This window comes from Aptenodytes patagonicus, chromosome 2 (assembly GCF_965638725.1).
Source record: "Aptenodytes patagonicus chromosome 2, bAptPat1.pri.cur, whole genome shotgun sequence".
Lineage (NCBI taxonomy): Eukaryota > Metazoa > Chordata > Aves > Sphenisciformes > Spheniscidae > Aptenodytes > Aptenodytes patagonicus.
The window spans coordinates 11849715-11865161 of record NC_134950.1 but is presented as its reverse complement, the minus strand read 5'-3'; the positions used below and the strand labels follow the sequence as shown (position 1 = coordinate 11865161).

Below are 15447 nucleotides of genomic sequence, written 5' to 3'. Positions count from 1 at the left end.
CACCAGAAATTCTGGATTCTTAAATCTTCATCTAGCAGATGCAATAGTGCTGTTTGTCTGTTTTAAAAAAAGAGAAAAAATACATGAAGAGCAACATTCAGCTTGCCACAGCTCTGGCAAATCTGTGCTGGACAAGACCCTTCCCTCTGCTGGAACGTGTCAGATCTGTGATACACATCCCACAGGACCTTGTTTCTGCTCCAGTCCCAGCTCCTTGCCTAGCAGCTGGGACTCCAGGAAGAGAGGAGGCAGCGAGCAGTCCTGCTTGCTTTGACCATCCTTTTCCAAGGCAGGATCTACTTTTTGTAATGATTTTGTAATGTCCTTTAACTGGGAGCTCCTCAGACTGCCTTAGCATTTGGAAGGTGCCTGTTGCACACTGTTGTTCCTTTGCCAAGCACAAAGACTACTGATCTGTACTCCCAAAGGCCATCCCTGCCCCACCTCACTGGTACCGGGCCCCTGTCGGAGCATCCAAGGCTGAGTGTTTGGTTCCTTGTAGTTTGCTGGCTCACAGCGGTTCATTTTTCTGGCACTTGGGTAGCAAGACTCATCCACTGAGTCAATGTTTTATCCCGGAGTCAGGTCTGTAAGTGTAATTCTGCACTGATCTGTGCTCCACAATGATTTACAGTGCTATCCATCAGAGATGCGTAACACTGCCTTTGGTTCATTTGGAAGGGCTGTAAAGCCATTCAGACTCAAATTCACCGCAGGCACAGCTGAGAATTGCCATGCTAGTATTCACCTCATGTATGCTAAGCAGGTAGCCCCCAAAAAATCTTTTTTGGGGGAGGGGGAGATGGAATGATGAAGGCTTGTGCAGGGAATAGAAGGAAGACCCCCAATGGCTTTTGATTTCAGGAGGAGACTAATGCAGGAGACATGCCTGGATGCTTAAAAGCCTGTGGTGTGACCTACAATGAACAAGAGACCGCTATGGCAAGTGTGGTAGCCCCATATTCTGCAAAAATCTTCTAATACTGAAATGCTGCAACAGTTCTGTTCTTCACAAACCTCTCCCTGGACTTCCTCCTGTTCTCTCCACTGATTCATAACCAAACCAGGCTTGTATGCAAGCACTGGTGGAGATGGGTAAGGAGGACAAGTTTCAACCCTTTGAGAAGGACCATGCCGTGCAGGGCATCAGACACGATCCTTGGCATCCCTTTTTTCCTTGCATTTTGGGAATCAGCCAAAATTAGAAAAAACAGAAAAGCCAAAGTGGGAATCATTTCTCTGCTCTGCATGTTGGAATGAATTTGGTGGGGATGGAAAGGAGTCTGGATGTGGACCTCTTCTTATGATCCATACCCAAAACATAAGACTGAGAATAAGGTAGTGAGCATTATTAATTTGGTTAATAATTCCTACCATATGTTTATTCATGACATTAATGCTTTGAGTACCTGAAAGCATGCCAGGCATTTTAAAGAAGCAATGAAGGTTTCCTGCTGTCAAGAACTGCCCCCATTTTGCAAAGACCTGACACCTGGGAGATTTAAGCTTGGGTTCATCTCAGCCACATATAGACAACTGACGTTTGGTCTATACAGTCAGCTGGGAGAAGGCACCCACCAGCACTTCTGGCATGAACTGCCCAGGGATTATCTTTTCCTGGCCTTTGGGGACTGCATTCCCAGTTTCTGTGCTCCAGTTAGCAGGGACACCCCCCAGAGTGTGAAATCTGGGGAATCCCTGTGAGAAGAGGCTGCCCAGACACCAGGAGCCTGTGGCAGGACTGTGGGGTGCAATGCTGTGTGTACCTCTGTGCTCTGCTCTCCTCTCACACCCCAGATGATAGGTTTTTTGGGGGGACAGGATGACAAGGGGGGCTTTTTGCCCTTCTTAAGGACCAGTGAGTGCCATCCCCCATTTGGCTGCCAGTAGCCTGAACCAAGCACCTGGGCTGGTCCTGGTGGCATAGGGCCAGCATGAGGTGACCAGCTGTGGACTCTAACAGGCTTTAAATGTGTCGGCGGCTGGGAAGGTGAAGGATACGGCTTCCAACGATGCATACAAATGGATCCTCAGTATGGGCCTTCTCAACGGGGACAGTGAGCTGGCACAGGAGCTGAGAGAGGAGCATCTTCAGGAGGGTGAGGACCAAAGGGCCGTACTTACCCCAGGTGCACTCTCTCAGCCTGAGAGACTACAGGGGATGCCGTTATACACCAATAATGCCCATGAGTACGTTTATGTAGGTCCATTGCTAATTTTATGATGTGTCTACACCCTTGCCCTGTCCACAAAATCACTGACACCCTCACCCCCCCCACCTCGCGCTATGTCAGACGTAGCAAGCAGCCCACGCATGCAGAGTTCACCTAAATTCACCCGGCAGCAGCATCCCAATCATGAAACTTCCAGGAAGGGAAAAGTAAAACAAAGGTCTGATGGATACTTGCGCATGTTTTACCTATGAGAGGAACGAAATAAAGTAGCGTGCTTTCAGAGTTGTGGTGAATCGCTCAGAAACAATCTGCAGACATTAACAGAATTGTATTTCTGGGAAAAAAAAAAAAAAAAGGAAAATGCAGGCCCTGGGATATCCCTTTATGGCATATGCATTTTATGTTCAAATGCATTAATGGGACTGCTATGCTATGAGTCATCCTGCACAAGAGTTTCATGTGTTTCTTAAAATACACTAGAAGTAGCTGAAGGCATGCAGGGGTTTGCCGTGCAGTTATCTATCAGGAATCTGAGCGAATACCTGCACGCGTGGCATCACGGGCTTCAGAGCTGGGGGGGGCCCCGTGCCAGTCCCTCTCTGCTGCTTTAACAGGCCAGGGTTGGGGAAGCCAAAACAGGGTAGGAACTGATCCTAGAGAATAACAAAGCGCAGGCTCCCTGTGTTATTAGGGAAGCCTCAGCACTGAATTACAGAAAATTTGCATATATGTAAACAGAAAAGCTGGAGAGTTTCCTTCTGAAGCACTCTTGTCAAAACTACAGCTGTCTGCATTTTTTCTAGGGATGATTTGTTGTCTGGTTTTCTCTCATTTTTCTTCCGTTTACTAACAGCCCTGGCTGCAAATCTGTTTACTTTTCCTTTAAACCCACACTTCTGAGCCCGATGGTGGCTGTTGAGCTCGACTCTCTGCTCCTCACAGGTCACTTCGGCTGCTGGCTGCTGCTTGCTCTCGATGCTATTCCTTTTTCGGAGAGCAGACAGTTTTAACATGGAAAACGCCCAATGCGAAGTATTTCTGATGGTGCACGTTCACGTTCGTGAACGAACGGTGGTAAATAACAGCTTCGTGATGCAAACCTTGGGATGAACGATCGATATTTAGCGATTAGTGAAAAGCAAAAATTGGGGCTGGGGAGAAGCGTGGCAAATGTGTAAAGGAGAAGCTCCTGGGAATGGAGCTGGGCTCGCTTTCTCCCCACAGTTAGCCGGGCTTAACTTTTTGTTTTTACACACGGCACGAGGCGATGCTGTCTCGAAAGCACTACAGCGGCATTTGAAATTTCTGGCACCGTTTCCCAGCGGCACACGCTGGTCGTGGATAAACCCGCTGCTGCCATTTCCAGGGCTGCCTTTGCAGAAGAGACGCTCATCCTTCGGAGCCGGTGACTTTCTTACCGCTTAGCTTTGCTAGAAAACGCTCCCTGCCTCTGTCTTTGTGCTTACAAGAGGGCGGTGGAGGCTTGAGGGTTTTGCAAGCACGCTGGGCTTGCCAGGGGCGAACCCCGAAAGCAAGGGGTGACCCCCGAGCGCTGCCATCCTCAGGAGTCGGAGTCGGACACGAGATGTCCTTGCTCCAGACCGGCTGGGGGACCACGGGAGGGGGGTCCCCGCCGCGGCCCCGGCCCCCGCGGGCCACGCAGCCAGGCGGGGCGGCGGGTCCCCCGCCGCCCCGCCTGGCTGCGTGGCCCGCGGGGGCCGGGGCCGCGGAGAGCAGCGGGCGGAGCGGATCAGGCGTGTCCGAGTCTCCCTCCTCCCATTTCCCCGTGCGTCAGGGGCCAGGAGGAGGAGACTCGCTTTTTTCCCCCCCCCTTTAATTTTTTTTTTTTTTTTTTTTTTTTTTTTTTTTTAAAGCCTCCAACTACTTTAGCGCGGAGTCGGCAGCAGATGGTGGACACGGCCCGAGGTTTCGGCGGGGAGAGCGAAGGGATGCGCCAAGCGCGCACCGCCCGCCTCTAGCTCCGCGCCCGCTCCCGCTCCCCTCCATGAGCCGCCCCGCGTCCCTCCTGCCGGCCGCCCGCTGCCGCAGCGCTCCGGCTAAGCGGCTCCAACCTCTCCACGACGGCCCCGCCGAAGAAGCGCCGGCCGCCAAGTGCCCTCGCCTCGCCGACTGCGGACCCCCGGATTGCCTGAGCGCTCCCGGGTCGCCTTGTTCCCCCGCTTCTCCCGCCGGCGGGGGAGCGGCGGGTCCCAGCCTGATCGCCTCTTACCTGCTGCTGCCGCTGGCCGAGCGGGAGCAGGTGTCGAGGGCGCTGAGCGTTAGCTCCGGCCGGGAGCTGCGCTGCAAGGTGAGCGCGGAGCTCCGCGGGCGCGGATGGGGAGCGGGGCGGGGGAGGGGGGGGGATCCTACCGGTGTTTCTGAGCGCCGCGTAACCGCTCGACCCGGGGAGAGCCTTGCAAAACATCCTCCCGCTGCTCCCCGGTTAGAAACGCCCGGCCTGCCGCCGGTGGGGATTTTATATGCGCTGAAATAAGCTGTAACTCCGGGTTACCTCGGAGTACCTTCCCCAAAAAGCTTTGGGGGTGGTGGTTCGTTTTATTTTTTCCCCCTTTTCAATATAAAATGAACAGGAAGGGTCTCGGTAACCGCTTTGAACGGAGCTCCTGCTGAGCTCTGGCTCCCCTCCAGCTCCCTCGTCATTGTTTGGGGAGAGTTGCTACGCGAGCGGCTGTTTTCAACGCCCTTGAGAATGAATTTTGGTTTAATTTCCTCTTTACAGGTGTTCCCCCTCAAACACTACCAGGACAAGATCCGGCCTTACATTCAGCTACCGTCGCACAGAAACATCACCGGGGTTGTTGAAGTCATCCTCGGGGACACCAAGGCCTATGTGTTCTTTGAAAAGGACTTTGGGGACATGCACTCCTACGTGAGGAGCTGCAAGAGGCTGAGGGAAGAGGAGGCTGCCCGGCTGTTCAAGCAGATTGTCTCTGCTGTAGCTCACTGCCACCAGTCGGCCATCGTACTTGGTGACCTCAAGCTCAGGAAATTTGTCTTCTCTAATGAAGAAAGGTAAGCGGTTGTCACCAGCCAGCCCTGGGGTGAGTGGGGAGGGAGGAATGCCACATCCAGAGATGCAAAAAGTGTCCCAGGGAGTGGAAACAGCCATGTCAGCCAGGCATCACCTGCGAGCGATCCGAGTAGGTCCCCATCACGTGTGTGTTGTAGGTCACGGATCTAACTGGTATGTACTTACTCTTAGTTAGATCTCGACTGATGAAAGGGAGGAAGCTCGCCGGGAGCTTCCTCTCATTCAGCAAAAGTTCAGTGAAACCCACTGGTAGACAAAGGGACGATAGTTCGGGTGCTCGTTAGCGCCAGAAGATGTCATGTGTGCCACTCATTCAGTGTAAAATGAATAAAAGGCAGAGAAAAGGAGAGGAGGGAGGCTGAGGCGTTGGGCCAGGGAGAGGGAATGGCCCGTCTGAGGGAGCAGGAGTTGTGAGGAGCCTGAGCCTCTGGTCCCTCCTTGTGGCTGGGACCTGACCCGTGGCAGATCCGCGGTCGGGAGAGGGGTGCTCGTGAGGGGTCTCCTCACTGAAATCCCCTGCTGATCAGGGTTACGCTGCTGCTGAAAGACCGGCTGTGTCCTTCAAGGCTTTTATCCCTCCTCCACTACCGGTGGCGGTGCTTTCCGTGCCCCCTGTTCTCGTGGATGTGGGCATGCATGGGAGGGAAGGTGGGACACAGTTAAATATTGCTTTGGGAATCCTGCACTGAAGAAAAGCACTTTGGTAAAACTTAGCCTAAAGCCTAGGTTTATAGAAAGGAGATCCAGAATCTAGTTGTTAAATTTAGATTAGGGAAATAATTCAGTATTTCCCTGGAGTGTTTGCTGCTCTTGTAGTGCCTCACCACATGTGGCAGAGCCAGAAATACATTATTAATCAGCAAAACTGATGCTGACTAGCTGCTTATCCTGTGGAAAGCTAAAAAAATAAGTAAAAGCTGTAATGGAGTTGTGCTTAATCTGATGAAACTGGAAGTAATGTTACAGAAGCAGAAGAAAACATGTTTTGGTTTTGTTTTTTTCTGTTTAACTGGGCTAATGCTTCTTCAGGATATCACTTATAAATGTGATAAGAAAATTAACCAGCACTGCCCCTCTTAAACAGAAACAACCATATGTTGACATGCAAAGAAAGTAATTCCTTTGAAGGAAACTATTGCAGCTTTTCCCGCCCATAAGAAGATGAAACATTTGTTGAAATGTTACATTGCACACAGTCTTGCTCATTTGGAAATAACGCGTTGCACAGGCGAGTGTCATGTGCATCCCATTTGGCAAGAAGAGGGTTAAGCAATGGCAGGCGGACTTGGGCTCTCCGGCACAGGTGCAGTTTCAGGGCTCCTGCAGCCAATCCCGGGCCCACGGTTCGTGTTGAGTCATATTTTCCGTTTGCAGAACCAATGGGTATTTGGCGAGGTCACGCTGAGGACAGGCTGCAGCCAATGCATCTACACCCCAGCGGGCTGCAAGGCAGTGTAGAGTCCTTCCAGGGCGAGCCGACGGCTTCCTCGCTGATGCGAAGCTCCCCTTTCCCCGCAAAATGGGAGGTCAAGGTGGACCCATCTCCACCCGGGAGGTGGTGGGTGCGGTGGTACCCTCCAGAAAGGCAAAAAGAGTAACAATTAAAAAATAACATACAAAACTCGGGAGAGCCGATGATTCCCGCAAGCACGGAAGGGAGCTGGACTTTGTGGTTTGCAAAATCACGCAGCTGGACGCTGTTTGCTCAAAGCCTGAACCGCAAATAGCAGCGTGTACGATGCATTGTAGCCGATTAACCCCCTGCAGTTGCAGTGCAACCTGCGTAGATAGAAGGTGACTTGCTGGTGTTCCTCGAGAGCCTTCTGTGTTGTTAAAATCCCCAGTAAATGAAACAAGCAGGCATTGCTGAGTGCCTACCCGATGCACATAGCTGTGCTCCATTGCCCGGGTCCAGGAGTCCAGGCAACTTCTCTGCTGCAAATTAAAAAGTGTTTCCTCTCCTTTTTATGCCTATGCGAGAAGGGGAGTGAGGATTGCTGCAGCCGGGGGGGGCTCGCCGTGCTTGCTTATGCCTGGGTGTTGCTATTTCTAACCTGTGGCTTCCTCTCCTGCCCTCCCTAGGACTCAGCTGCGGCTGGAGAGCCTGGAAGACACACACATCATCAAAGGCGAAGACGATGCGCTCTCAGACAAGCACGGCTGCCCAGCGTACGTCAGCCCTGAGATCCTAAACACAACAGGGACTTACTCTGGAAAATCGGCCGACGTGTGGAGTTTGGGAGTGATGCTCTATACCCTGTTGGTGGGACGCTATCCCTTCCATGACTCGGACCCTAGCACTCTGTTTTCCAAAATCCGGCGTGGACAGTTCTGTATTCCTGACCACGTCTCCCCCAAAGCCCGATGCCTCATCCGCAGCCTCCTGCGGCGGGAGCCCTCTGAAAGACTCACTGCTCCGGAGATCTTGCTTCACCCTTGGTTTGAGGCGGTCTTGGAGCCTGGATATACAGACCAGGAGACGGGAACTTCAGATCAAATTGTTCCAGAATACCACGGAGACAATGACGATATTAGTTCCTTCTTCTGCTAACCCCGAAATCTCAAAATCCTCCATGGTTCTCACCTCCGGCATCTTCGTAGGGCTTCATTTTTCAACGTTTGCAAACTCAACAGCATCTTAAAATGCCAGTATGGTCAGAAAAGTGACCTTGTTTAAAATAAACGCCAACCCATAGATCTCCGCTCCCTGAGCGTACTCAGAGTTTCATCCTCTTGCTCTGCTGGTAGGTCCGACCCGCTGGCCCTGGAGGACCCGGGCAGCTTTGCGAGAGCCGCCTGGCTTTTCTCCTGCCTCCCGCATTCTCCACTGGTGTAACTGGCCGCATCTTGGCTGCAGAGTCTTATGGCTGGTGAGGTGTGAGACAGAAAGGCAGCCCCTTCTGCTTTCCCACGGTGGCTACGGGGGTGCGGAGCCCTGGCCGTGATGCTTAGGGGGTGGGGGGCACGAGGCGCGCCTCTAACTGAGCACATCTGACAGAAATGCGTAAAAAGGGGAATCGACTCGGCGTGCCACACCAGCCGGCTTGCAAAGTAGCTTTCTGACTGTAAGCGCACTTTAATGAGGGAAGGAGGTCTTCACCTGCCACGGCCAGCTGCCTGCTCGCTGCTGCTCCTCCAGCTGATCTTGCTTTCAGAGGCATGAAGCTCCTAGATCCACCCGTAAGACAAACCACTGCTGTGGCTCTTTCCGAAGCAGAAACTGGTGGATCTCCCAGCTGGATCCCCTCCGATTCCATTCGCTGACCAGGAAAGCATTTTAAATAGACTTAAGCCTCGTGTTACCATGGTGTAGCCTGTATAACTTTATGCCCTCAGCGAGCTTGTCAAGTAGCAGGTCTCGTTAGCTCTGAGTGCCAAAACATATCCGTTTACCAAACCGTAACACTATCGGCTGGGGCGCCTTCCCTTGGAAAACGATAAGGGGTATCTTGTACAGTACATGTAAACACGGTTGTGTTTTCCTACAGGCTCAACTCTTAAAAACATCACATCCCCTCTCCTCTTCTCCCCTCCACTCCCCAAAAAGTTAGTCTTAAGAGTAAAATCTCCAGATGCCCTTAGTTGATTATTCAGGTATGTTGTTTGCCTCTGGCTACATTTCTTTTTTTCCCCTTAATTTTTTTTTTTTTTTGCATGATTATTCATAGTCTTTCCAATGTGCGTGGATAATGAATATATCTAAATCATTAGCTTCCTGGGTTGGGGGTAAGTAAAGCTTAGTCCTGCCTAAAATTTCTGCTTCGTTTCACATTTGTGTCCAGTGGCTTATGCAAAGAGATGTCCATTCGCCTTAGGCGAGAGCGCAGGTTCTGAAATGGCTGTGGGTGGGTAACGTACGTCCCGGACACGGCACAGTTCGAGTGAAGTCATTTTAAGGTAAACCCCCGGCAAGCTGCAGTCCCACCACGCGTTGCAAGAATACCATGTATACCTCATGGACTGTGTACTTTGTACATACCTTACTGTTTGGGGTTTTGTTTTCTTGTTTTGTTGTACTTTGTTTGTCCTAATAAGAGGTGTCGAAGAGCAATTTAATGTGAATTATTGTTGGCAATACTAACTTGACAGAATCATGAGCATTAAGAGCAGGGCACTACAGCTCTCCGTTGCACTAAACCTCTCATGATTGCTTGACATTTGTATCTGTGATACAGTTTAACCCTTCTATGAAAAACAGTACATTTGTATATATTGGTAGAAAACTCTGCCAGAAAAGCTAAAAACACTATGTCCAACTTGTAAATATGTATATGTATATGGAAACCTGGATGATAAAGTCTGACTTGTAGAAAGTTTTAATAAACTTCGTTTCATAATGTTTGTCTCTATTTCTTGCGGTGTCTTGAGGGGAATGCAGCTTGAGTATGTTTGGTTTAATCTGAAAAAATGGGGTTTGGCCTCAGAGAGGATCAGTTCATCTACAGTCCCTATGCATGCTCCATCGTGCCTGAGCTGCCGGGGTCTGAGCCCTGACTCCCCCAGCTCTAACTGGGGTTGAATCCCCATGGAGATGAGTGGGGACAGGGGATGACTCCTGCCTCTCGGGGGGTGGGAAGGGCCTGAGATGTCCCCAGAGCTATGTGAAACGGGGTGTCCTATTCATCTGATAAACGAGGGGGAGAGGAGTTACAGCTCTGCCTCTGAACTTTAGAAACCCTATTGCCTTTCAGCACGTGCATTCATTTCCATCTGTGCCCCATGAGGAGAAAATGCTATGGCACGGCAAGGCTGTCATCCTGCACCTGTGTGCGTGGCAATGTGATGCTCAAGCCAGTGGAAAATCACATCTCAGGTGTCTGAAAGTAAGCAGCCAGAAGCAGAGGCAGTGGTCGAGAGCATCGGCTTTAACGGGGAGCCGGAGCCAGTGGGCAGGGGCTTGACCCCGCTGCCAGGAGGCAATGCAGAGGCCACCCAGTGCTCCCTTTAAAAACGAAGGGAAAGATTATTAGAGCCGCTTTTCTTTGTGGTGAGAAGAGAGGAGTATAAATAGCAGCAGTATCAAGGTTAGAGAATGTGCTTTCCTGAAAGAGATCAAGCCACCCTTGTAATCCACCCGGAGCGGTGAGATCATCGCTCACAAGTAGGGAGGAGGAGGAAGAGAGTCTTGATTTTTATTTATACTTTGCCTCATGTTTAACTTTGTCCTTTTGCTTGAAATCTGTTCACCAGAACAACTGCTTCCAGGCAGTTCTTTGAGCAGGAGCAACTTTTAAATACGCTCTGCTTTTAGAAGGAGAGTGGAAAGAGAAAAGGAGGGAATAGGGACCTGGTCAATGGTAAAGCCAAGTGCACTGACTTTAATTAGGCACCTTGACTCCCACTCTGAGAAATCAGCAATCTGTGCAGTAAGCATATTTTCTTAGCACTTGCTGAGTGAATGTCAGACACCAAAATATCTCAAGTTACTTTACCGATGTTATTCTTGAAAGACTTGTAAAAATACATGCGCCACATAGCCTGGCTGATTAAATTACCCCCTGCCCTACCATGCTTTCAGGCTTGGACAGAAGCCTGAAACAACTTAAAACAACTGCAGGAGGTTTGTGCTTTGGTGAAACCTTGAAAACTTTCAAAACACTTTTTTTTTTCCCCTGCAGTTAAGTCACCCTGAGTAGGTGAATGTGTAGGTCATCCCATGACTTTATTTCACATGCGCTACACTGTAGAGCAATTAAAATAAATGCCAAATTGTAGTAACATCTGCAAACAGCCTCTGTGTTGCTTTGGGGATTATAATGCAACATCCGTTTGTACAGCAGAATAAATTGCTATTGCTTCGTAACCCCATTGTTTGTATTATTGTATACAAAGTTTCAGAGCATGTTGAAAGAACCAGCATATTAAGTGATTAAACTTTGATGGTGGGTGTGAGAACTTTGATTTATGCAATGCATACATTTCTTTTTGAGAGAGTCATAATTTGTCTATTTTTAAATGGTCCTTTTGGATGAGGACTGTCTGAATCTCTTATGTATTTCTCAGAGCTGGTCACCATTTTCATCTTGAAGTTGCAAGATATTGCTGGCCTCTCTGAAAAGTGCTGGGAGCCTTCACTTCTCCTCTGTTTGCTGCTGAAAACACAAAAAAATTGAGGTTTTTCACTACATCCTGGGCTCCATCCTAAACTGGCATCAAACTGCCTCCCAGTCAGGATAGATCTTACATCCTAGATATACATTTTTATCAAATCTTGATACTTCAGCTGCATTTTAGGCATCAGTTCAGTAATTTTCTTTTTAAAGTAGCACTGCAGAATTTATAAACCAGCTTCCTCTTAAAGCGCCAGGTAAAATAGCCAGCTCAGCAAGCTCAGGTTTAAGGTCAACATCTCTTTGCCAAGCAGATGATACTGCTGAGGTTATTTGCAGTTAATTAAGAAGGACTGGTAGAGGTGCAGTTCTACCTACGCTAAAAAGTGCCCTGATTTTAGGAGAACACCTTCAAGTCAGTCAAAGGCACTTAGAATCAATGTATTATTTATGAAAGAAAAGGGGGAAAAGAGCAATTTTTTATAAAGATGTGCAAGACAAAGATTCATCGTGCTTGTAAAGCCTGTGCATGCTCTTCTCTAGCTGTTTTAATGCACGGAGGGTAGGCCTGAGAGATAACTTGAAAAACACATTTTATTCAATCAGTACTGAGTGCATTCTGTCAAGCAAATCTCTTCAGATTATCTCTTTATACAAAAGCAGGGTTTTTTCCCACTTTTTTTCATGCTATTGCATTCTGTCAGGGAAAAAAACCAACGTTTAGCATTATGGCACTGCACAGATTTAGCAGCACAAAGAAATATCCTATGCAAATGCTCCTTACAAATATAATGTTTTCCTAGTGAGCGTTGAGAAGAATAGCTTGACATGTAACCACAGTTTGAATTAATCCCTTGCAAAAAATGGCTTTGTTAAATGCAACGTCTCTCAGAACTATTGTTGGTAAAAGTACCGTGAAATTTGCAACAGTTCTTACCATCATCCTCCATGACTTGCAACATCCCGGTCTCCAGGTGAAATCCAGAGTTCAGATTTCAGCCAGGGTCAATTTTTATTGCAGCAAAACGACAAATCCTTCAGGATATGAGTTCACAGCAGGAACATTTTTTAATTTTTTTTATGAAGCCAGCTATTTAGAAAATGCCTTAAAGAAAACTCATTAGTTTTCATTGCACTGTATGTATTTATTTACGGTATTTAACCAGCTAAACAAGCTAATGTGCAGCACTTCATTTCCTAATTTGGCTTTGAAGGCAGAGCAGCAGAAGTATCAATTACATTCTGTCAAACGCAAACATTAACATAACTGTATGAAGCAATCATGTTTCTAACAACAGCAAGCACTGCCCAGAGGACCAAAATAAATAAAATTCATAGAGCAAGAGGTAACGCTTTTCTTTACGGCAGGATTAGGGCTGGCGAGCGCCCGTGCGCTTTTCTCTCAAGGGACGTTTGTCTTGCAGGGCTGCGGAGGCAGCTCCGGCACCGAAATGCAGGTGATTAATAAGGCACTTGCTCACCGAGGGCACGGTCTCATCACAGCGGGTGTGGATTTCTGCATGCAACTCCCACTGTTATTAATGGTTAATTAATGTGTAATTTGCAGAAAGAGATGAAACTGGGACCTCGGCGGTGTGTTGTGAGCACACATGCGGGCTTATCATTCAAAGAAATATCAGGGTGACACGAAGGGTGGATGACAGAAAATAAGTGCAGCATGAATCAGCTGCCCCGTGTTTATCATACGGCGCTGTTGTGGGAAAACATTCACCTCCACCGACTACCGTCTCCTGCCAACAACAAAAGTCAAGTTTGATAAATTATTCGTGGAGATATTCTCAGTGGCTTTGCTTAGATTTTACTCTTCTTGCGCAAATTGCAGATTAGGAAAGGATTAAGTAACAACAGTGTGGCTAAAGTATTACACATCGCACTGGCGATTAGCCAAAGAATGCAGCATGCAAAAGCTGACATTGCCTAAGAAATCAAATATAGCTCCAGTCACCGCAGAAAATGACTCTTCCCCACCACCTAAGGTAGTTGCTCAGTTTCTCCAGTGTCACCCAGTGTCTTGCACCAGCAAATTGTTCATTACAGGGCTTTTTTTTTTCCTTTTCATTTTTTTTTCTTTTCTTAACTTCCAGGTAGTGACAAAGCCATAAACATTTAGATGAATCACGGAAACCATAAATGTAATTGAGTGTAAAGCCGTTGTTGGGCCTTGTGATAACATCCCTGTCAAGTCTCTACTTGTCAGATTCGTAGTCTCGCTGAGGTTCAAATACTGCAAGTTTTCTTTGCCGTGTTAGCAACTGGGGGCAAAGTATCAACATAATTTGGGGCAAAAGGCTGTGCAAGACTCTCAAGCCCAATGATAATGACTTTGCAGATGGGCAGTGGGATGCCTGGTGTGAGTAAGTGTTTCCTCCAGTGAGTAAAGGCGGCAGAATAAGGCTCATAAAGGTCAGCCGGCAGCCTTCGTTGCAAAGCAGGGGGGCAACGGCTCTCAAACCCCAGGCAAAAGGGTAAAACCAGCCCTGGTGCTTGTGTGGAATTTTTGGCTGACAAGCATGGTGGTGAACCCTGCTCTTCCCCACCCTTGTGCCCGTGCTTAAGCTGCCTGGATCTGGGCGAAGGCAGGATGCTCTCAGGCCAACAGGTCCAGCCGGCCCCAGGAGAAGCACCGTCAGATGCCTATAGATGTGCATGGGAGCAGGGCAGGTGCGCGTTGGGCTCCCCCTGTGAGGTCCCCCCTGCAGCACAGGGACACAGTACTTAAAGGGGGCCTACAGGAAAAATGGAGAGGGACTCTTTAACAGGGAGTGTAGTGATAGGATGAGGGATAATGGTTTTAAACTGAAAGAGGGTAGATTTAGAGTAGATATTAGGAAGAAATTCTTTACTGTGAGGGTGGTGAGACAGCGGAACAGGTTGCCCAGAGAAGTTGTGGATGCCCCTTCACTGGAAGTGTTCAAGGTCAGGTTGGACGGGGCTTTGAGCAACCTGATCTAGTTGAAGATGTCCCTGCCCACAGCAGGGGGGTTGGACTAGATGACCTTTAAGGTCCCTTCCAACCCAAACCATTCTATGATTCTATGATGCCGTGGCCCACTGATGCTCTCCTTGGTGTTTAACCATCCTCCGAGGACCTTCCTACCGAACAGTTGCTTGGCTGCCTTTGACCCTACCTGTACTTTGGGGTCTCGAAATCCTGTGGCAGTGAATTCCAGAGCAGAGCTTGGCACTGCTCCATTAAATTACCTTGCTTGGAAAGGGGATATGCTCCAAAACACAAGAATACAACTGGAACCACTGAAGAGAACCGACTGGCCCAGTTTTGGAGGGACTTCGTGCTGCCCTCGCTCCCTGTGGGGACCGGAGGCAATGCAGAATGGCCATGCTCTGTGCAGGGCAGCAGCCTTCGGAGGCGGCCATGGTGAACGGGGCTACAGGGACTTGAGCCCAGTGGGCAGGAAGGCTTAATCAGTGAACTCATGGGATTTTTTATCACGGGTCTTGTGATTCTTAATATGTAAGAGCCTTGTCTGCTGAAGTTAATGATCTCCAGGAGATTTCAAACTTTCATGTGCGGAAGAACAAGCAAGTGTCCGGTCCTTGCTGTTGCAGAGGGATTTGAAAGGATGTGTCCTGTGAACTCTTTGGACTATTCCCCACTCGTCACTGGTGTCCCAGCCAGATGCTCCGTGCTGCAAAGGCATGCTTGACTGGCTGCCTCATTACAGCAGGCAGAGCTTTGTCCTTTTATCTGAGCAGCTGGCAAAACAATAAATTAAAAAATAAGGCAAAGTCAGCAAATATTTTTCTTTCCACATGCGCGAGGTTAGAGGAACTACTCCCCCTTCTCCAGAATGATTTCCTGACTTGGTAACATTTTTCTCAATCTCCTCTTCTTCTTTTTCTCCAGGCGCATGGGGAAAAGCAGGATTTGTGGTTCGGCTGGAGGGGGAGCACCTTTTCGTGCTGTGCTGTGGCCCAAGCGCTTCATATGCATGCGCCAACCGCAGCAAAAGCCCTGAAAAATCTCTCTCCAGCATGGGGCAAGGGTGGTTTTGCAGGGAGAGTGTTTTTGACACATCAGGATGGGACCTGGACTCCAGCCATGAGGGACCCCCCTGCCTGCAGGCTCGTCGGGCAAGCCATGCTTGCTGGAGACAGTACCGCCTTTAATAGCCACAGCCAGGAGATGGTC

The 15447-nt window shown here is 49.0% G+C and overlaps 1 protein-coding gene and 1 long non-coding RNA gene across 2 annotated transcripts; one reads left to right on the top strand and one right to left on the bottom strand.

Moving 5' to 3' along the window:
* The first annotated feature begins 3308 nt into the window (after window positions 1–3308).
* Window positions 3309–9563, top strand: TRIB1 (tribbles pseudokinase 1). The gene is made up of 4 exons (XM_076329104.1): window positions 3309–3579; window positions 4049–4482; window positions 4915–5207; window positions 7309–9563. Exons 1-4 carry the CDS (start codon window positions 3345–3347, stop codon window positions 7775–7777), a joined length of 1431 nt encoding a protein of 476 aa, XP_076185219.1. The 5' UTR covers window positions 3309–3344; the 3' UTR covers window positions 7778–9563.
* A 1305-nt stretch (window positions 9564–10868) lies between these two features.
* On the bottom strand, window positions 10869–12714 carry LOC143157323 (uncharacterized). The gene is made up of 2 exons (XR_012994760.1): window positions 12214–12714; window positions 10869–11318 (listed from the first exon to the last, which is right to left on the bottom strand). It is a non-coding gene; the product is annotated as an uncharacterized LOC143157323 (long non-coding RNA).
* Window positions 12715–15447: the final 2733 nt, after the last annotated feature.